The sequence below is a fragment of the Ananas comosus genome, linkage group 9 (genome assembly GCF_001540865.1).
Source record: "Ananas comosus cultivar F153 linkage group 9, ASM154086v1, whole genome shotgun sequence".
NCBI lineage: Eukaryota > Viridiplantae > Streptophyta > Magnoliopsida > Poales > Bromeliaceae > Ananas > Ananas comosus.
The window spans coordinates 7,077,586-7,101,593 of NC_033629.1; the positions used below are offsets into that span (position 1 = coordinate 7,077,586).

General features: G+C 35.8%; 1 protein-coding gene across 1 annotated transcript in view; it reads left to right on the forward strand.

Annotated features, from left to right (window-relative positions):
- The window catches only part of LOC109715197 (HVA22-like protein k), a 29,375-nt gene continuing 7,140 nt past the window's right edge, over positions 1,774-24,008 (forward strand). Inside the window, exons 1-5 of the mRNA XM_020240095.1 lie at positions 1,774-1,832; positions 2,885-2,978; positions 5,333-5,391; positions 5,625-5,722; positions 17,473-17,524. Of these exons, the coding sequence (XP_020095684.1) occupies positions 2,916-2,978; positions 5,333-5,391; positions 5,625-5,722; positions 17,473-17,524 (272 nt within the window). The 5' untranslated portion in view covers positions 1,774-1,832; positions 2,885-2,915. The remainder of the gene's footprint in view (positions 1,833-2,884; positions 2,979-5,332; positions 5,392-5,624; positions 5,723-17,472; positions 17,525-24,008) is intronic.

Genomic DNA, 24,008 nt, shown 5'->3' on the forward strand with positions numbered 1-24,008 from the left:
GTCGGAGGAAAAGTGGTTGGCGAAGAGGATCCCCGGCCTCCTTCTCTGCCGCTGCCGTCGCAGGAGTCCTCAAGATTGGCGCCGTGGGGGTGGGGGTCGGATCTGAAGGAGGAGGTGAGGGCGTCGTCGTGGGAGAGGGAGAGGCGGCGGAAGGAGGAGGTGGGTTCCTCGAAGGTGGAGGAGGCGATAGGGAGGGTGCTGCGGAGGAGGTGGCGGAACAAAAAAATAACGAAGGAAAAAAAAAGAGAGAGAAAAAAAGAAGAGAGAGAAAGAAAAGGAATAAGGGTATTTTCATCCGATGTAAAAACTTCGGTCCGAATTTGCAAAATTAGAAAAGGTGGCTTAGTTTTGCAAAAAGTCAAAACTTGTGGATTTTTTTTTATGCAAATGAACATTTCATAGTAATAATAATAGAGAAAAAACTGACCGTACCTAGAGCAAGTGACAAAGGGCTTGGTGGTTGGTACCCGAGACCTAAGTTCGAATCCTAGTTGATTCATATTTCTAGCTAAGTTTATTTCTAAATAAAATAAACGAAGCGGATAACGTGCTACCTATCTCTTAAAAAAAACAAAAAAAAAGGAAAAAAGAAAAAATAGATCCGAGCAGCGTAAAAATTTAATCTATTTGCTGTGCCCTCGCATTACTTCATCTTTCCCCATTCTCGCTGCCCAATCCTTATTTTTCAACCCACTCTCCCCTTCTCTTTTGCCCTAGGTTTCCCAAATCTTCCGGTCTCTTCTCCTTTCCCTTTCCTTGTCTTCTTCTTCACGGGCTGCCTCTGTGATCCAAGAGGACATCCTCACCCATGGCGGCGTCTCTCCGGGCAAGAAGCTCCCGCCGCTACAACACGAGGCGCCGAGCGGCTGCTGGTGCCGTCGCCGCCGTGTCCGACGCTGCCGCCGCCACTGCTGCCTCCGCTGGCGCCGCGACCGTAAATGATTTTTTTTCTTCTTTATCCTTTTCATTCAACCATTAATGCAACCGTAAATGATTTTTTTTTTTTATTTTGCATTTAGATGGTGTCTGATCATATTTTGATTCTTATGTCTCTATGTCTTGGTGGATTTAATTTTATCTTATGTAAAAGTAAAAATAGAGTAATCTTTTAGAAGATAAACCAAACGCTTAAAACAGTATAATTTTTTTATATGATATAGAGTTTTTCAGAATATCAAATACAATGTAAAATAAAGCTCTATTTTATTTTTCAGTAGTTGCCATCATAGTTAGTTAATTCGCGAATTATTCGCGAATTTTTGAAATGCCGAATAAAACTTCCGTTTTCGTATTTTTTTCCAAAAATTCGGAAAAATTCGCATTTTTTTTTTTTGGGTAAAAAGAATTATTCGCGAATTAAACGGAATTCGCGAATAATTCGGCCCAAAAAACCGGCCCAGAACCCGTTTTGCCTCGCCCAAAACCCGCTTTGCCTCACGAGTCACGGCCCTCACCCTGTCGCCCAAAAGGCCAAAAAAAAAAAAAAAAACTTTCTGAAATCTGAAGTGAAAAGATCGCCCCCCTCCCACCACGAGTCCCACACCCCTCCCAAAAAAAGGGTTTGCCCTAACTTCTCACCCCTGCGGCGGTGCGGCGCGCGGCCCTGCCACCGACCCTGCGGCGGTCGCGGTCCCTTCCCCTCCCCCTCTTCCCTTCCGGCCGCTCGCCGAACGCCATCGGAAGCCCTCCTCTTCAGAAATCGAAGATCGAAGATCGGGTTCTTCACTCTTCAGAAATCGAAACCCTCCTCGTCGCCTCTTCCTCTTCCGCTTCCGCTTCCGCTTCCGCTATCCAACGATAGATCAGTAATCGGGTGGTTCTTTACAAACCAGGTACGATTTGAAGTTTCATTCTTCAAAGCAAAAGTTGGGAGCTTTTAGTCCTGATGGATACTTTTTTATACACAAATGTCTCGAGTGCTTAATTGAATTGAATGTGTCTATTCCATAGTTAGTTAATTCGGATTCGCATTTTGATATAGTCGAGGATTAAATCATCATTTTCTAGTTTATTTGTACAGATTCGCATATTGATTTTAAATTTTTATTTTGGGCAATAACTTAATCTCGAGTGCTTAATTGAATGTGTCCATTCTCTGTTATGCACAAAGAAGACCCAAACATAGAGCTAAATAATCTTAATTAACTTAGGGACCAGGAACTCTTCTATTATACCTAATCAATTTCATTATCTTGTACTGTCGACACTTGCAAAAGGAAAATTTTGTTGTGGTCTTTCATGGACCATTGACTCAGTGGGGTTTCTACTTAATTTTTGAAACATAACTTTTTAGTATTAGAAATGCAGCAATTTAAATATGGACTATCTTGATCTCTATTTGCTTAATTATTTCTATATTTTGAGGCTTAATATAGTATACTATTTTTTTTACTTACTTAGTTCAATTTTGTAGCTCTTTATTCTTATATTCTTAAAAAATATGAATATTTATGCTAATAGCAGAAATCTTGAGAGAAAAAAAAACTTAATTTAATAGCCGAATTTTTGATCCCGAATTTTTAATTAGTGAATGTATAATATCCGTATAAATCACGTATCCGAATAATTGGCGAATCCCTTTTTTAGCCTTTTTTTCAACGAATTTAAAAATTAGAAGACGAATTTTATCCGAATTATACCCGTACCGAATTTTTGCCGAATCCGAATTAACTAACTATGGTTGCCATACAGGCCCTGTCTGTAGAGAAACTTGTGTAGATTTGAACCGGTTTGAAAGAAAACTAGTGTCTGGTAGAATCAATTCCCGGAGCGGTTCTGATCCATCCTGTTAACCTTGGCTGATGGGTTCACTGCTGTGCCTAAACGACGGTTGAATTTTAGCGAACAAAACCTCACAACCTGACATATCGAAACCTTTTTGCAGTGGCGGCGTTTTAGACTCTTAATATTAAGGGATGGCGATTTATGGAGGGTTTGGTGGCGGGACGTGCGGAGCGGCCATTCGCCTTCTTGAACCGGTAAGTTCTCTGCTTTGCTCTCTCTCTCTCTCTCTCTCTCTCTCTCTCTCTCTCTCTGAATCGTAACTCGTACGGTGGTCTAGCAAATTATGAATGTGACTTGACTGTGATTGCCACCGTGTGGCGATTGTTTTAGTTTTATCTAATTAACCTAGGAGGCTTCTTAGATTCTATGTCAAATGTGTCTCTTCCTTGAACATGATGAGAAGAAGGAAACATTTGTTTTTCGTCAACACCAAGGAAGGTTATGGTCGTTATTGTGAAATTGTACGTCTAAACTCGTCAGTCCTTTTATGGAAGATAGTGTGGTATTGTGTTAGTTTAGCTTATTCTGGATATTAGTACAGGAAATAGTTGATTATTACGTGTCAATCAAGGTTTTCTGGAATAGGTACATTTCAATTAGTCGGTCTCTCATGTTAGAGTTTGTATTTTGATGGGAAAATGATGCCGAGCCTATCATATATGGTGTCTTTAGTTATATACTTGTTTTCTGCTGCTTAAGAATGCAACAAATGATTATTTGTAATAGTGCCAATAGTTTGAAAAGTCCTACAAGATACCTTGTGATATATCTCGATGCTTTGCAAACTGTACCTATGCAGTTGTTTTGAGTGACATAGATTGTAAAGTAATTTTCCCGCTCTAAATAACTAAGATAGTTTGTTCTTATATTGGAAATGATCTGAAATGCATTAAAAAGATGGCCTAAAAGTTTGTAGTTGGTCCTTCAGATTGCTTGTCGTCAGATCACAAACTTTGTGGTTTTTAGATATGTAATCATGCATTGATAGGGAATAACACAATAGATTATTTTTATTTACATAAATGTTGAAATGTGCGTATGTAGGTTGGTTGTTATAGTGGGTTTCAAATTTGTAAATTTTGCATATCTAGGATGCCACTGTTTGAAATGCTAAAATGTTCTAATATAACATTATAGTGTTTGTTGTTTTTACACGACAAGTTATCGAGGATGAGTAAAAGGTAAGCACAAAGATATCATGCCTATGACCTCCATAGAATATTACTTTTCCTAGATATTGTTTGGATACTCACTTAAACCCTTGAATTGATTTCTTTTTTCCTTTGAAAAGCCAAAACAATATTTGAATATTGTCAGTGCTTATTATTTTGCTAATAGATTTCTCCTATCTGCTTTGTCATGATACTTCCAAATTATGCATGACCACTGCTTAAAAAAGCCCAAGGCGCTCCTAGGCGCAAAGGGCTGTTGGAGCCTAGGCGCAAGGCGAAAGGCGCAGGCGCGCGCCCGAGAGAGGTCAAGCTCACACTTTCATAGAATTTTGAAATAAGTAAAGAACCAAGAAGTGTCTTACTATACTTTCTAATAATTATTAAGTAGCACTAAATATACTCTATAAAATCATATTATCACAATAAATATTCTATAATTACCCAAATAATTACGTTTCCAAAAGGAAAAAAATTAAGAAAAGAAAACAAGCCAAACAACATATATGATAATTTTGAAAAAGAAAATAACATAGATAAAAGTAAAGAACAAATTACCTTTTTTATCTCCAAATAAAGGCCAACATAAAGGTAACTATTAATTCACAAACATATAGGAAATTTTGATGTGAAAATCATATAATTATAAGCACAAGATCATAAAAAGTAATATGCATAAAAGTTTAAAGTTTCAAGCCAAAAATCATTAAAAAAGCATCATAATCATCTGAAAGCAGTGATTAAAAAAGCGCGCCTTAATATAGAGGGAGAGGCGAGTTGAGTTGAAGAAGCAGAGAGGGATAGCCGGAGGCAATCGGAGGTGATGGACGAGTGGCAGAGAGGATCGGTCCGAGCGGAGAGAGGGAGAGGGAGCAGACTCAGCGAGAGGAGAGGGAGCAGACTCGGCGAGAGAGAGATGGAGCGGATAGATGTTTAGGGTTTAGAACTTTAGATTAGATTGGTTTTGGGTTTATTTTACATGTTTTAAACCCATTAGACCAATAAATATAGGATCCAAACCCATTAAAGCATATATTTTTAGATCCAAACTCGGTAGTATCAAATATATATTAAGTGCGCCTTTCTTGCGCCTTGCGCCTTGCGCCTTGCCCTAGGCGTGCGCCTAGGCAGCCCAGGCGCACACCTAGAGCTAGGTGCAAGGTGCGCTCAAGGCGTGCCTTCTTCATATTTGTCATAATGGGTTTGGATCTAGGGGCTGCCTAGGCGCTGGCCAGTGAGCCTAGCGCCTAGGCGCCTAGGTGCGCGCCTAAGGCGTGCTTTTTTAATCACTGTGCACGACTATCTGCTTTATGTTGTAATGAAGGTACGAATTGACTTGGTTATTGAGTAATATTGTTTCATTGCTTAATTGTGAATAGGTGGGGCTGCCGCTTTTGCTAAGCCCACTTGGTTCTAATATCGTAATTCGAACAGCTTGGTGAGTTTCATATCCTCTTTAGGTTTACTTTTAGATGATGAAACATTTTTGAAATGCTTACTTTGTTTGGTATATTCACTAAGGACTATGATTTTTGGCAAACACAACTAGTTATAGCTTCCTAGATATTGCATCTTGTCTCCTTAATTCTTTTTCTATAAAGTATGAAATTGGTGAGGTTGTGTCAAACTTGTTGTTCTATGTCTTTATTTGGCTATATCTATGTGGTGCAGTTGCACTGTGGGGATTGCTTTGCCTGTATACTCAACTTTCAAAGCTATAGAGAAGAAAGATCAGAATGAACAGGAAAAATGGCTTTTGTATTGGGCAGGTTGGTAGTGTAATATATGCCATGGGTTTTTTTTTACTATAAATGCATAAAACACTACCATTTTCAACTTTCTCTGTTTTATTTGTTTGATTGGATTTTTTTTTTTAAAGTTTTTTAAATGTAATGCCTTTGGTGTAGTTCAAAAAATAATAACTCAATTAAAAACCTATATTGTTTTGAAAGTTAAACATTCTGATGTGATACTGATAATAACTGAAAAGAAAATTAATCAAATTGGAACGAGAACTTGTGTTGTGCTTGGAGCCCTTGGAATTTCTTTTATCTTCAAAAGTTGTGCCAAGATATAATAATTTTGAAGTTGTAATGAGTTATGGTTCAGTTCAAATCAATTCCAATCCAAAACCACCATCAACCAATCTATAGATTTGAAAGAACAGCAGCACAAGGCAGCAACAAATAAACAACAACAAGGGGAGGGTTGCATAACAGAAGAATACTGATGTAGTGCATCACAAGAAAGAAATGAAAGGTGAAAAGTCATTCTCGGGTTAACCCAGTTAGCCTATGCATTGTTCAATGTTTTTGTCATAACTTCGACCTAGTTAGCCTATGCATTGTTCAATGTTTTTTTGTCATAACTTCCTCTAGAATTATCCAAATTGCACTTTGTTTGATGCTTTGGAAACTAGACTTGAAGCACTTTTCAATGATACAAAATTCCAAGGAGTTAGGGCCCGTTTGACCTAGATTTTGAAAAGTGATTTCTACAGAATTGATTTTGGTTTGAAGAATTGATTTTGGTTAAAAGCTGTAGCGATTGGTTGAGTTTTGGATCGAAAACGATTTTTCTGAAGTGATTTTGGAATGCTGTTTGGCGAAGTATTTCTGCTGTTTGTAAATAATAAATTTTTTTTACTAAATCTTATTTTAAAATTATTTAAAATTTGAATTTAAATTTTAAAATTTAAATTTAAATTATAAATTTGCACACAATTTAATTTGATATTTTAATTTAAAATATAAATTTGAAAAGTTAAAATTAAAAATTAAAAATTAAAATTTTAAATTTTAAATTTCAAAAGATTAGATTTGAAATTTGAAATTTGAAATTTCAAATTTAAAATTTTTAATTTAAATGAATATTTAAAATTTAAAACTTGAAATTTTAAATACTAATGTTTACAATTTAAAATTTAAAATTTAAAATTGAAATTAAAAAATTTAGATTTTGAATTTTAAAAAATTAAAATCCATTATTTGAAAATTAAAACTTACAATTTTAAAATATAAATATAAAATTTAAACTTTAAGATTTAAAACTCTAGATTTGAAATTTGAAAATTTCAAAATTTAAATTTTATGTTAAATTTTAAATTTCACAAATTTAAATTTTATGTTAAAATTTAATTTCACAAATTTAAAATTTTGAATTTTTAAATTTAAAATTTGAAATTTAAAAGTTTAAAATTGAAAATTAATAATTCAAATGTGAAATTTAAAATTTAAAATTAAAGCTTGATTTAAATTTTAATTTTGAATCTAAATTTAAAATAAAATTTAAAATTTTTCCAAAATTAGAATCAGATTTCAAGAAGTAGGTTTGGCTACTAATTTTGGCCTCGAAAATAAAAAAACTGATTCGAAAAATCAGAATCAGATTTTGAAAACTAGGTTGCCAAACGCTTTATTAAACCAAAAATCACTTTTGGGCCCAAAATCTCTTTTCAAAATCTAGGCCAAACATCTACTTAGTTTACAATCTTGTGCAGATTTAGGATGGGAAACAAAGCGACTTTCTAGTTTTTTTTGTGGTTCTCCTGCTTTGTAACTAGCAACTAGTGTTTTGAATGTTTATGGAGTCTAAGGGTTGGGTTCATCAGTCAAGAAGTTCATAATTAGCAACTAACATTAAGAGATCTACATAATTAGCAACTAACATTAAGCAACTAACATTAAGAGATCTATAAAAGGGGTCTATAGCATCGGCTTGAGTCAGTTTGGTCTTGAATTATCTTTGATTAATGAATTGATAGTGAGTTTGTTGACTTCAACTTTGTCTAGCTTTGCTTTGTTGTGCTTTAAGTTTCTTCTTCCCTTTCTCTATCGTCCACCCTCATCATCTGGTATTAGAGATTGAGTGAGGTTATTAGATGAGTTCTTGTCTCATGGCGACAGAAGGAGGATGGGGAAGGCATGGAGATCTGATGATGGGCAGTATAAGAGATGATAAAGGTGAAAAAATTCGAGTTCTTTGAAGGCAAGTTGAGTAGCTTACTGTGCGCTTTGAACGACAGGAGGCTCATAGCTCTAAAACATCAAGCTATGGGTATTCCAATGATGAAGACGAAGATGTGAATCCATTTGCCAGCTGGCAGGTTCGGGAGGAGACAATTAAGGAGAGTTTTCTCCATACATTTGATACCATCAAGGTTGGTTTCTTGGAATTCGATTATCGTCTTTGGCCCGAAGAGTTTCTTGACTGGCTTTGTGCTGTTGAGAAATTCTTTAAATGTAGGGATGTCGTTGAGTACTACAAGATAAAAGCTAGTGGTCACTGACTTTGTGGCTGTGCTTCGACTTGGTGGGACAAGGTCGAAGAATTGTGACTTCGCAAAGGCAAGTAGGGGTGAAAACAGATCGGATACGGTCTGATATTGGACAGAACCATATCCGCATCCATATTTTTTTATTCGGGTGTGAATTTCCTTTTGGATATTTGTCAGATGCTAAATTTTCGTTACCTTATCCGCTAAAAATGGATTCAGATATAGTCAGATACTTTTTCGAATTTGGATATGGATTGGATTTGGATTTGGATATGGATATTATTCGGATAATAATATATACTAGTACGTACATATAAATATGAACTAGAGTAATTGCCAATACAACTTAAGTTTCACACTTATGTTTAAATTTTTATGTACCTATATTTTATTGAATAAAATCTAAGATATAATAAATATAAATGCCATAATATAAAATTCATAATAACATAAACAAAGAACATAAAAAAAATCACCTTATTTTCCCATAATATATATATATATATATGTATGTATGTATATATATGTATGTATGTATATATATATATGTATGTATGTATATATATATATATATATATATATGTATGTATATATATATGTATATATATATATGTATATATATACATACATATATATACATACATATATATATATATATATATATATACATATATATATATATATATATATATATATATATATATATGAGTAGGTCTTGTGTGCTGCTATTAGGAGCACGGAGGCCTCGGTGCTCCTAAGCTGTTTTCGATGATGGATCTTTCAAATCGACGGTCGGCTCCGTTAGACTTGATCTAGCGTATTTGAAGTATCTAGAAAATAAATTTTGCGATTTTTCGATATTATTTGCCTAGCGATCGAAAGGGTTCAAAATCAACGGCTGGAAATAAAAATCTCACAAAAAGTGGTGATATAGTACTAAAATTTTCGATCAGAGACATTGATCTTGCTGTAAATAGTATAAAGAATTTTCTAGCAAAATTTCATATGATTTGAATACTTATACACCGTTAAACTTGCAAACGGTATACATCAACCATTAAAAATTATTTATTTTAAACCCTTTCGATCGCTAGGTAAATGATGTCAAAAAATCGTAAAATTTATTTTCGAGATATTTCAAATACGCTAGATCAAGTCTAACGGAATCGATCGTCGATTCGAAAACTCCATCATCGAAAACGGCTTAGGAGCACGGAGGCCTCCGTGCTCCTAATAGCACACAAGACCTACTATATATATATATATATATATATATAGAGAGAGAGAGAGAGAGAGAGAGAGAGAGAGAGAGAGAGAGAGAGAGAGAGAGAGAGAGAGCGAGCGAGCTAGGCTGGTATACTATCGGTAGCACGGAGGCCTCCGTACTAGCAAGTTGTTTTCAATGATGCGGCTTCCAAATCGACGATCGGCTCCGTTAGACTTGATCTACACTATTGAAAGTATTTGGAAACTAAATTTCATAATTTTTCAGCATCATTTACCTATAAAACGAGTAGTCTGAAAATGAACGGTTGAAAATAAAAATCTCATAAAAAATAATAATAAAAGACTTGAATTTAAGATCAGAGGTACTGATCTTACTCTAAATAGTGAAAAAAATTTTCTATAAAAATTTCATTAGATTTAAATTGTTTTACACCGTTAAATTCACAAACCCATCACATCTACCATTAAAATTGTCAATTTTGAGACCTTTTGATCACTAGGTAAATGATACCGAAAAATTATGAAATTTAGTTTCCAAATATTTTCAATGGTGTAGATCAAATCTAACGGAGCCGATCGTCGATTTGGAAGCCGCATCATTGAAAACAACTTGGTAGCACGGAGGCCTCCGTGCTACCGATAGTATACCAGCCTAGATCTATATATATCTGTTAGATTTGATCTACACTATTGAAAGTATTTGAAAACTAAATTTCATAATTTTTCGGTATCATTTACCTATCAAACGAGTAGTCTAAAAATGAACGGCTGAAAATAAAAATCTCATATAAAATGATGATAAAATATTTGAATTTAAGATCAGAGGTACTGATCTTACTCTAAATAATGAAAATAATTTTCTATAAAAATTTCATCAGATATGGATTGTTTTACATTGTTAAATTCACAAACGCATCACATCTACCATTAAAATTGTCAATTTTGAGACCTTTTGATCACTAGCCAAATGATATCGAAAAATTATGAAATTTAGTTTCCAAATACTTTTAATAGTGTAAATCAAGTCTAACGGAGCTGATCGTCGATTTGGAAGCCGCATTATTGAAAACAACTTGGTAGCACGGAGGCCTCCGTGCTACTGATAGTATACCAGCTTAGCTCTCTATATATATATATATTATCATCCCATACATATTAATGTAAATGTAAATATGTAATAGTACTAAAAAATCTAGATGTCCATATTCGTATCCTTTTTTTGTGGACATCTTTGACTCTCTAAAACCATATCCATATCCATATCCATATCCAACCTGATCCAAATATTTTCAATCCAGATATGGATAATATTGAATATGGATGCGAATATTTTCAGATAATATCTAATCTGTTTTCACCTCTAAAGGCAAGCCTAAGATCTCTTCTTGGGAAAAGAAAAGCTCCAAGCTTTGAGAGCATTTTCTACTTGCGAATTTTGCTCAAAACATGTTTTTGCAATTCAAGAACCTTCAAAAAGTAGAAGTGTTATCGAGTACACTGAACAATTTTACCAATTGATGGCTCGCAATGACATTCAAGAGACGAAGGAGCAACTTTTTGCAAGGGGTGGTATAAAAGTATCAATTCGTGACGAAGTAGAATTACAAACAATGAATATGCAGGTTACATGATGCTTTTCAACTTGCTCTTAAATTGAAGCAAAATTAACTAAAAGTGGTTAAGAAAAGTTGTTGATGTGTGCAGTCTTTATCCACCTACAAAGGATGAGTCCTCACATATGATGTTGGTGCTACAAAATTTGGTGGTCCTGCGAAGACCACGACCAATCATGGAGGATAGTCAAGTCACACCAAACAATCTTCCACTTGTTTTAGTTAAGTAAGGTGGTCGCTATGCTCGTGAATGTCTGTTGAGGCGAGTGGACGTTAGCATAATAATTGTTGATGTAGAGTGCAATGAAGAAATATTACTTGTTTTTAGTTAAGTAAGGTGGTCGCTATGCTCGTGAATGTCTGTTGAGGCGAGTGGACGTTAGCATAATATTTGTTGATGTAGAGTGCAATGAAGAAAAATTGAGATTTTTTAGAAGAACCAAGATGTCACGCCCCGCGACCGCCCGCCTATTTGGCCGGGTCGCGGCGCCGCGAACAGACCGCCGAACGGACAGAGTTTTTCCTGTATGTCCTAGGCGTCGCAACCTGTACAATACAAGGGTTCTAACTAGGAACTGATCTCAATCAAGATTGCATAAGGAAGTATCAATAACAAAAAACTAACTGCTATTACAAGCATTCATTTCATACACTTTATACATCACACCTTTTCTTTTACATGTGTTTAACTTCCAAATACAATCACATTATTTACATTTAATACACGTTGGTTGTTGTCATCCCATTCTAACCCCTAAGCCCTGCTGACTCGGGGTACTACTATCTCAGTCTCTGGGGTAGGGCGCTATCTACGAAGCTACGTCCTTGCCTCGCGCCGCCGCGCCGCTCACGTGTGTACCTGAAACACCCCAAAACAACGTGGGGTGAGAACCAACTCTATGATTCTTAGTGGGTACGACCACCCAAGGGAAAAGCTCGACCAATAGGTCCGAGGAGGCACTGCAACATGTTAGTTCAACAATATACAACAAATATATATTCAAATTGAAATACATGCCATGCCTCACAATATGCGATATGAAAATCATGCAACTATAGTAGATCAATTGATTCTACATTTACTTGGCTAATTTTAGCTCATAACATTCAACTCTAAGGTTTCTATTACCTTAGGATCACACTCAAGTCCACTGGCTTCTAAGGTCTCTATTACCTTAGCTCTAGCCTCTATCACTAGCTTATAAGGGTTCCACTACCCTATCGAAGCTATCCACCCGACTCGGCCTCGAGTCAATCATCCGCGGATATTCCGCACACTGGCTGCTCAACAGCCTACCGCTCTCCGTGACTTAGCTCTTAGCGCTGAAATCGTTGCACACGATGAACCCGGCTCAAGTCCCTTAACATAGCCATTCTGGCGGCGAACATGTTGCACTTACCTAGCGAGGACTCAAGTCATGATCTATCCATCTGGCGGCGAACTAATCGCACCTCACCCAACAATGGTTTCAGTCACGACTCAGCCACCTGGCGGCACCCGTATCGTACTTACCCAGCAATGGTTTCAGTCAATCCCGGCGGTCTGATCCACAATTGGCTTAACTATCCGGCGGCGAAATCGTCGCCCACGCCACGACAATGGTTCAAGCCTCGGGCGGTAAGCCCCATGTGCTCGCCCCCGATCCTCCCTAGGTATCAACCTCGGCGGCGAAATCGTCGCACACGCCCTAGCCTTGATACCAGGGTCATCACAAGTTTTGGGATTCCGGAATCCGCTTCCACAGGTCGAGGGTCCATAACCAACCCTATGCTGTCGACCTAGAACATCCTTGTCGTCGCTACCACTATGCTCAACAACCTAGGTTCAATGTCACTCTAGGTTTATTACATACGTAGCTTAGGTTCCAATACTCTAGGTTCTATATCACCTCTACCTAGATGTCAACTTCTAGGTTCACTTGTTCGATCTATGTTTACTAACACTAGGTTCGATGCCATACACACCTAGATTTGTTCGACTCTAGGTTCACTTGATCAACCTATGTTCTTTAACACTAGGTTAGGTGCCACTCGATCTACTTGACATCCTAGTTGTCCAATAGAGTATCTAATTGTCCTCTATCCGGTTCTCTTGTCAATCAACTCTATTAATTCTAGAGTTATCAACCTAGTTTACGTGCATATCCTCACAACGCTAATCATGCGTTCTATGATCTCTATATCATTTTATATGCATCTACTTAGCATTTTACCACATGCATCATCTATGTCATTTTATTAACATGCATCAATATGAATTCATTTTACTTAGACATACAGGCGACCTAGTCGCTTCGGTAAGTACAACCCACCTTAGTTTGCTTTCCGATTGCTTGTCGACACTTGCAATCGGCCTCCCGCGGTACTCGACATCCGGTTTGGCCCGATCTCGCAGTTGCGCTCCAACCGCGCGCTGCTTTGCAGTTCCGAGAATTAAAGGTCTTCGCTTTGTTGTTACAGTGCTCGGGACCCAATCTCGCGATTTATGGACGTCGCCTCGGCCCTCCAGGCGATAACAAAGCCGAAAACCCTTATTTCGGCAATATCTTCTCGTAGGCTCGTCGGATCGTTGAACCGACTTCGCCAACGCGTTTCGTTACCTATCAATTAGGTTTACAGAGGGTCAAATGAGATCAAACCCTCACAAATACCAACACTCCATTTTGGGTGCCCTAGATGCTACTATAGCCAAATCCACCAAATCGATCTATGAAATGAGGGGAATCTATCTAGATAGCATGCTAGGGTTCCAAATAAACTAATTTTAGAGATAAAAAATCCATCTCTAATGATCTACCATGAGAGGGCTTGGAAGCTTACCTCTCCAAGAAGCCTCAACCAAGGAGAAGATGAAGAGGAGGAGGAAGATCTCCTTCTTAGTCCTCTTCTTCTTCTTCTTCTTCTCTTCTTTTTCCTCCCTTCTATTCTTCTTCTCTTTCTTCCTCTTCTTCATGCACAGAGAGAGGGAGCGGCTGAGGGAGAGTGAGGGGGAAAATGTGAGGAGAGAGAGAGACCCCTCTCATAACCTTCTATTGTAACAATATGCATACAAGTCCCTCAACTTTCCACTCTGTGCACTGCCCAGACTGGGCAAGACCCGCGCGGAGGGATCCGTCTCTCCCTGCCTGGGACCGGTCCCAGAGGACCTTCCTCATTTCCACGCGCTCGAGAATCGGTCTCCCTGGCCCAGGGACCGGTTGCCTCGCGCGTTGCCGCAACCACCAGCCGATGGGACCGGTCTCTCCTTGCCAGGGACCGGTCCCCGAGAGCAAACCCGCGCAGACCATGTTCGGGAACCGGTCCCTCCCGCAAGGGACCGGTCCCCGAGAGCAGATCCGCCCAGTGCAGGTTTTTGCATCATTTGCTCTCGCGGACTCCATTCAAATGCACTTTTTGGGTTTCGTGCCATTCTGGCTTTTCCGAAGGCTACTCGCTCTACAGTTAGTCGATCCTGGACGAAGTCCAACTCTCGGCTTTCGAGAATTCACTTCGTCACACACGATTTGATGAAGGGGTTGAATAGTAGTGTGAAGAGATTGCACCTAAGGAAGGAGAATTCTTAGTGATGCATAGAGCAGTCATTAGTCCAAAGGAAGATTGTAATGATGGGCTTCGAAACAATCTCTTAAGAACTCCCAGTAGATCCTATGGCAAGGTGTGCTCTCTTGTTATCGATGATGACAGTTGCTAGAATATTGTCTCAAATATGATCAAGAAGCTCAACTTGAAAACGGAACCATGTCCTAGGCTGTAGACAATTGCATGGTTTAAAAAGGCAAAAAGTAAAGGTTACCAAGTGTTGTCTTGTTTCCTTTTCCATGGGTAAAACCAAGGATTAAAGTGCCGTGGCACGGGGTTATGCCGGAAACATGCCGGCACAGTGCGTGTCGGGCTGTGCCGATGCGTGCTGGTCAAAAAAATATATGTGTGCCGAAACGTAATGGCATGAAATATTTATTTTCTTTAGCAACAAAAAATATGCCTATTATTTATTATATATTTTTATCAAATCTTTTGAACTTTGTTGAGAAAATTACCTACTAATTTTAAGAATAGAAGGTTTTGAGTTGTGCCATCGGCATGAGAGCTGTATCGTGTCGATATCTTGCTAGCACGATACGACACGGTGGATACGGCCCGTGCCAATAGGCACTTTAATCCCTGGGTAAAACTTATAAAAATGAAGTTTGGTGTGATGTAACTCCTATGGATGTTGGCCATATGCTCTTATGTAGTTCTTGGCAATTTGATAGCAGTGTTATTTATATGGGGGGTAAAGTTAGAATTTTGGAGAAAATATTTTTCAAAACCCACGTGCATCATCGAGATGGCAGACCACAAACCATCTAATAACAAATAAACAATATGAACCAAATTGTAAATTCATAAACAAAGAGTGAAAACTAAACAAATCTAAATAAAATAAAGATGCTTCATTTAGTCTTGCATCAGCCTCCAAGAAATTAATTGTCAAAGATATTCTAATATTCATTATGTTCATTATTATATTGTATATCTTTCTTTGTGACTTGTGCTACATCTAGTTTATCTATAATTTGCATATAAACTATATGCCTTCTTGAACCTTAGTATAATTGTTTGGCTTGACTTTTCATTTGACTTTGACATCATTTAAACTACTTTTACCTAACAAAGCAGCTTGTCAGGCTCACTTGAAACGATTGACCAATTATACACTTGTGTTTTGGCTTAATTTCATTGATCGTGAAATTGATGCCATATTCCTATCAACCAACATAAAATCTATGAGGCTAATAAATGCCTATGAAAGACTATTAATTGAATGACTTCGAGAGACTCTAAAATTCTCCTTAAAACCATTCATAGTAGGGGGATGGTGGGAAAATTTGATTTTCTAGCTTTGTCCACAAATGCAAGTTTGAAAATAGATTAAAAGAGTTTTCATGTACATAAAGAACCGATGTCGAAAGTTTTACTCAGGGATTCAAGTGCTGGCCTGTGGCGTATGGCATGGGGCAACACTTATCGTGCCCCCAGTATGGGGGCACGGTACAAGGGGAGTCTTACAGGACGCTATACCCCAGTGGGTATCGCGGCACATTATCATGCCGGTTTTATTTTATTTTATTTTTATTTCTGTTGTGGTTTTTTTTTTCTCTTTTTGCACACTCACCCCTCTCCCTTCGAACGCACACTGTGCTACCTGTGGGGAGTGGGAATCTTTTTCCTTTTTCTTTTGGTGGGCCTTTGTGTCCCCTTTTTTTTCTTTTGTCGCTTAAAAAAGAGGCAAACAATTGCAAATCGAAGATTTACTTATTATGTAAGCAAAAAAGTTATAATTTAAATTTTTGTTTATGTATTTTGAATATTTTTTATTTGTAAAGCTCATTTTTTGAAGAAATATAAAATTAGGCAGTTTTTAATCTATAGTTTATAAAAAGTTAAAAATAGATCTTCTTGATTTAATTATATGGTCAAATTTTTAATTTTTAATTTTAAAAATTTAAAATTAAAAAAATTTTAATATTTAAAACTAGGCCGAAAGCGGTGAATGATTTACCGCTTTTAGAAAGTGGTGAAATTCACCTAACTTGTATGTTTTCTACATCAGAATTTCGATGAATGTATAGTATTAAACACTAAAAGTAATTTTAATGCTTTGGAAAAAGCGATGTATGATTCGTCGCATTTAGAAAGCGGTGATTCATTCACCGCATAGGCCTAATTTTGTAAATAAATCTTTGTAAGGGCTATTCTTATTATTATAAGATTTTTTAGTCTATTAATGAAAACGATTTGGTTTGTACCGTCTGCTATGACATCCGCTATATGTTTTCCGCTATGAGATTGCCCAAATGCTATGTGCCTGCTACTTGCTATTTACAGCCTTGTAAGGAAACAAAGATAGCATACAATTGTATAAAATGTTTTCAACTTTACTTTTAACTTTTGTATAATCTCCTTATAAATGAGATATAATTGCAATTTCTTGAGAGTTAAGTATTCTATTGCAAATTTGTTTACTTTATTGATGAATGTAGAATTGACTTTTGGGATGAACTTTTTGAGACAAGGAAGAACTTCTTAGTAGATATTTTCTTTTGTTTGCCTTTTGGCATCCTGATTTAACCTTTTCATTTAACCCTTTGCGAAGAGTTCCAACTTACCACTATTTGAATGAAGAAGTAATTTTCCTGTGAATGCAACTCAGCTTGACGTATGATCGTCTAAAGGCTCCTAACTTGTGATTTGCACTCAATTTATGTCCTTTACTCATGATCTAGAATGCAGCAAATAGAAGACATCGACATGTTGTTTGCATCATTGAATTATTGGTTGTTACTATTGGTTTCTTCTGTTCTAGTTTAGCTTTTACGTCCAACAATTTGTAATAGTTTTCTTAAATGTACGTTTTCTGCAGCTTATGGATCTTTTAGCCTCGTGGAGATCTTCTCTGACAAACTTCTTTCGTGGTATATTTTTCTTTACGTGAAAAATTGCACTTATATTTTACTATCTTTTACGGATGAGTGCTGACAGTTTAGTTATTTGAGACAAGCCCTGGATTTTGTTATTCCTCTACCCGTTAATATTTCATTTTGCAACTGAATGGCGACATGGTTGATAATTATGTGATTTTTCCTTCCTTCTCCTTATGGATTCTTCACATTTCCTAAGATAATTTACAAGTTTCTTATCAAAACAAATATTACTTGTGTATGTTAAAACTAGGAAGTATCTATTGTTGTAATGCTTGTGTTTATACCGAATATTCTTAGCATCGCAACTTATGGACAAATTATACTGCCAAAACCCAGGTTGTTATGCTGTTAGGCATTTGCTAGCTGCCGCTAACGCAAACTTTGGTTTATTCATTTGGACTCTTTTCATTTTTAGTTTTCTTTTAGTTCTTTTTTACTATATATTTCTAGTAAAGAACTAATATAAAATAGAGATACAAATGCCCTGACCTATTAGATCTAGGCAATACTAGTTGGTAAAGTGGTTAAGGAAGCAAAATAATATGGTTTGATATGATAAGAAAAGATTTAGTCTTATTTGTTTAGGAAAGGACATAACTCAAAGTGGAATTCATTGGCTAGAACAGATACATGTACCTTACCCTATATAAATTCTTTTAAAGATTCACATTACTGATTCTAAGCTTTGAAAAAAGGCCTATTTGAGTTGAGTAGAACAACACTAAACTAGTAATATTTAGTAGTTTTAAAATTATGGAATTTGGATGATGTGTATTGCTGGTTTCAATTAATGCAAGCTAACACTTCGTAGGGTAAGTGTAGAACATTATTACGTGTAGATTATGTGAACATGATCGGCAGCGATTTTAGTATACAACATTTGAGTTGGTGTGGTAGCTCTAATATCTAGGTATGGATATGTGCAACCTTGTTGCTGTAGGTTTCAACTAATCATATTCAGTATGACAAAAAGAACCAATGTTGTTTTAGGGTACGGAATTGGTATCACATTGGTTTGAACTATTAAGTCTAACAATTTTGGTCAATGATTTAAGAAACTATCTACCTATACGGATGCTACTACTGCCGCATCAGGTGTGAACTGATCATTTGAATAATTAGAACTCGCAATAGACTCCAAAAGTTTTGGGGTGTTTGACGAAAATAGACAAGAAAAAAAGCTGTCCTAGATTTGGAATTAGAAGTTGGCTCCGTCAATATTATGAAATTCACAATTGTTTTGTGCCCATGATACAACGTCACGAACTTCCTCATACATAATTTACTTCTAGTTTAGGAACCGTGAGAAGGTTTGCATCCCATACTAAGTGACAAATTTGCTAATGGAAGGGCGTAAAATGTTACCCTCATGCGAATCCTTAGTTATGTTGTCATGTCTTAAAAGATGGACATTGGTGAGCTTTCATAGTTCTCAGATGTATGAAAGCTTAATTTGAGTTCACATTTAAATTCACAATTGAAATTAATGATCCACAAAGCTCTGGGTGGTCAAGTTTGGTTTGAGTCAAGACAGCAACATCGTCCGAAGGGCATATCTTCCACATACAGATGTCGATCGAGACTATTATTTGTTTTATGTGTGCGGATCGAGAAGGTCTAGTCAGATTCTGGCAACGTAACTTAGTACGCGTCCTAGGGCATTTTGGGGTTGTTTGGGCGTTCAAAATCGCAGTCAATAGTTTGACTTTCTATCTATAGAAAGTTTGACCATGATTATCTTCTTTTCCGTAAAGAAGTAGGATTTCATCTTTTAGTCAAATTTGATGTACTTAATATGCTCTTCCCAAATATGATACTGTTGGACCGACTTCCCATAAAAGGAAAATACGGAGTCCAAGGAGTATCACTCTGAATCGGGGTAGGATTGTGGATTCTGTTCGGGTTTTTATAAATATAACTCCTGTAATCTTTTTAATTGAGGAAATGAAATTAAAAGGAAATCTTTTTTTGTCTAATATCTCTCTCATCTCTCCTCTAATATTCTACATCTGAGCATTTTTTACGAAAGATCACAGACCCACTTACAAATTGAATTCACATTTCAAATCCAAATCAAGTCATAAAATTCACAATTTAAATTTCAAATTGGAATTAAAGCTAAAGTTAAATTTAAAACTAGAATGCTTCTAGGAAGAGCTTGCTCACTGTAAGGATTATTACAAAGATGATTACTAATCAAACACATCAATTTGACACTTCTTGAGTTTTGACATGATATACTGTGCAAATGAAACAGAGAAATCCTATATTTCAAGAAATCTGATCAATACAAATAAAATTATGGACGCTTTAACATTCTTTGTTAATCTTGCATAATGTGAACCAAACGGCTCCTTACTGATATACATTTTGTAACCAATCTTGTAGATTGGATAAAGGAGGCCGAGGTAAGTAGCTTGATAGCTTATGTAAAACGTTTGTCAAGCAAATTATATAAATGAATACCATGGAATTCACACTTTTAGGCTGCTGTACATGGATGATCCATTGCGGCTTCATTATCTAGACATAGCCACAAGCTACAAGCAAACTATGGGATGTTGTGCATCAGGACCTGGAGGCAATGTTATGTAATCGATGGTTTTCATAACACTTCGTATACATAGAGGTAAGAAAGTTTATTCAGGGAAAAAAACCTTTGGTTAGTGACTCGAATAGTAGGTCGCTGTGAAAAATATGCAATTGGTAGCCATGATGGCTAGCAGTGAATTAACATTGTTAGTCCTATTTTATTATCAATTTTCATGAGCAAAATATGTTTAGTCTCTTATGCTTGTTTGAAGTCAAATTCATGAAGTCATGAAGTTTATGAGTCTCCAGACCCCTCAATAGTTAGGGAGGATACTTAATTAATTTAACAAGGTACTCCATTTGTGACCAAATTTGTATTTGATTTAAGATCTAGGGTTTGAGACCGTCTTGATATTGGTGGTGTCTTGATTTCTTAGTATTCAAATTAGAAGGCGGACCTATGTAAGAAAAGTGGCTTGTCCACGACTGACTAATCCAAATAATACATGAGTTTAAGGCTTGATAGGTTGAGATAAAAGGTGGATGGGATGATGATCGATTAATTGAATAAAGTTTATAAGTTTGGTGAGGACATTCAATCAATTTGATAAGGTAATTTGGTAGTTGGTCTAAGATATACATTGCATTTTGCTTATTTGAGATGTTTCTTGTTGTGGTCTTTATTTTTGTGACCTATGAAGGAAAGTGAACAAAGTCTATGATCAACTCATCTGGACAATAGATGAGGGGTTCAGGCTTGATTAGTTTAGATTAAAGGTGGACAGATGGAGGATTGATTAATTGAATAAAATTTTAATCTCTTGGCAAATCATAGATCGACTTCGTTTGGATTGCGGGAGATTGCATTATGCGAGGTGGGAAAGTATGATGAAAAAATATATTGTTTTTTTCTGTACGTAATATCACATTGTGCATGCCACAATGAGTAGGTTATGATATATATTTTGCTATTCCATTGGAAAACGGAGAAGCAAATTCCTATATGCTTTTGCTGCAACTACATTTTGCCTAATAGCATTAGATGGACTTCAATGCCAAACGGGCCTAAGAGATGTCTACTAGTCCACCACTGTGTTTACTCTTTGACTACGATACCTAATGAGCTTTGATCTCTATTAGCACACTTTAGCGTTTGTGAGAGGGGTATAAAAAGGGTTCCATCGGAAAGCGGCAAAGCATATTCCTATATGCTTTCACTCCAACTCCATTTGCGCAATAGCGTTAAATGGACCTCAATGCTAAATGGTAAGAGATGTCTAGTAGTCCGCTAATATGTTTTTAACCATCGACTACGATACCTAATGAACTTTTAGCTCAGTGATCGCTATTAATGCATTTTATGGTTTGTGAGAGGGGTATATAAAGGGTTTCATGAGTATTATTGTTCTCTCTTAAAGAAAGAGTTCAATAGGGACAACTTTAAAAATCAAACTCTATTACAATGATAGTTTTTCATCTTCAATAAATTCATGTATATTAACTATAATACATTATAAAATTGGTCTACATGGACATCACGATCATAGCCTGCAAGACTGCAAATAGTTGGATTTCTCATGCAAGCCTAGTGCGTTGCAGTGGACTAAATTGAAGACCTTATTATATTTGAAGTGGTTGAAGAATATTCATTAAGAAATTCAGGTGGGACAAAACTAACACAACCTTGGAATGCTCCTGCCTATTGCACTAGTCAGCATAGTGAGAAATGTGCTAAAATTGCTTTGGCAGAGTAGAGTAGCCCATATCAAGGTACCTCCTGTGCCATAAAGTATTGAACCTTGCCAACATGTATCAAGGTGTGTAGGGATATATCGAATTTCATCAATGGTATTGAACAGTATGGATGGTTGCTTTTCCCTATGCCGTGATATTCAAGGTACTAATTTAATACGACAATTCTGAAGTACGTAATTTCTACATTTGTGTGTTGTTAACAAGTATTTGTTACATAGCACTTCAATATTTAGCAAGCTACTTATTTATACAACTTTAAAAGATACGGAATTCTAAGCACAATTAGTTCCAATTTGGTACATTAGGGCCTTGAGAAGTTATTATATGGTGGCCATGGTTGCGGCGGCGGCACCAGTTTTTTCTTCTTTTTTTTGGGGGGGGCGGGGAGGGGATTATTGTTCTTGTGAATTTCACGGGCATCATGGGCATAACAACTAAAAAACTTGGAAGTAGCTGAATTTTTGTATAGAGGGACATACATTATGGGACTTGAAGTCCTTGGAAAGCATCTATAGATATATTAAATCCTGAGTTTTACTGTGGCCGACGTGTCGGCTTCTCAGCGCCTCTCTCTCTACCGTTCCCTCTCGCGCCCCTTCGGTTTCTCGCGGTTGGCGGGGGGCTTCGGTGGGACCACTATTTNTTAAATAATTTGAATTTATCATTACAAAATTTTTAAATAGTGATACAAAATTAATGTCTAAAGTAGATCAATTCTAAATTTTTTTAACATATTAAATACATTGAATTTATACATATATTTTTTACCTACATTCAATTTTTTTAAAATAAGTGATACAAAATTAATGTTTAAACTAGAGAAATTTAAAAGTTTCTTAAATATATTAAATATGTTGAATTTAAATATTTGCCAACATTAAATTTTTTAAAATAGTAATACAAAATTTCTCTAACTTAAATTGACATTTGTAAAATTTAAATGTTTAATATTAAATATTTAATATTTAAATTCAATGTATTTAGAAATAGTACTATTTCTAAAATTTCTATAATTTAAATTAATGCCTAAATTAGAGAAACGCTAAAATTCCTAAAATAAATGGCTAAATTAATGCCTAAATTTGGGATATCAATCAATTTCTAAAATTAGTAAAAACTTAATCCCTAAGTTTAGGATATCAATGAAAAATTTATTTAAATATTTCATTGTTTAATTACAAAAATAACGAAGTAACCCTTTTACCTGCTATATGTTAAAATTACATCTTTACCTCCATTGATCAATGGTTAAGATTTTTTTTATTTTTTATAAAATAAAGTACCGAATCATTTCTCATTGAATTTTATCAAGAGTCGGTAGTAGAAAAAATATTATTCATTTTAACTTCAGTATCAGTAAAAATCAATCTCAACTTGACAATCAATTAATAAGTAAATAAACAGGCCCTTTGAGTACCTTGGAATATCATGCATCTCACAATTCCAAAACTTCGAGTAATTGCAAGAGCTCAATATTTTCAATTTTACATATTTAAATTTTAAATTTCAGTTTCTAAATTTTAAATTTTACATTTTTATATTTAAATTTTGAATTTTAAAATATAAAATATAAAATATAAAATTTAATATTTGAAACCTAAAATTTTAAATTTGATATTTGATATTTAAAAGTTAAAAATAATATTTAAAATCTAAGCTTGAAAGATGTTCATTTAAAATTTATCAATTTTGAATTTTAAATCGGAATGATAATTTAAAATTCAACTATGAAATCAAAATTTAACTTTTTATTTTAAATCGAAAATCAAACTGAAATTTTAGGTTGCCGATGTTGGTCCGTTGCGAAACGTGGGCCCTAAACTAGTCTGATTAAAAGCTTGATTTTGTGTTGAAGTTGGCTTTGTCACCATGTGTTAAATAACATTTGTAGCATCTATGAACTAAGTTTGTGCATAGCACTCCTATTAGATCATGAGTTTGTTCTACACTACTTGTCTGTCTCCCTCAACAAATTATGGTCCGCATATTCGCCTCACCCCTATAAAGCTGTCAGATAGAATCTATTTGCAGAAGAGAGGATAGAGATTTAGAGAAATTGGAGACAACAAATAGAAACATTGGTATAGGATAAAAATAAAGCACAGAAAGCCTGTGGGTTTTTTTATAGACGAAAGCCTAAAAGAGGTCGTGTTATTAGCTGGAAAGAAAGATGGTCCTCGACAATCAA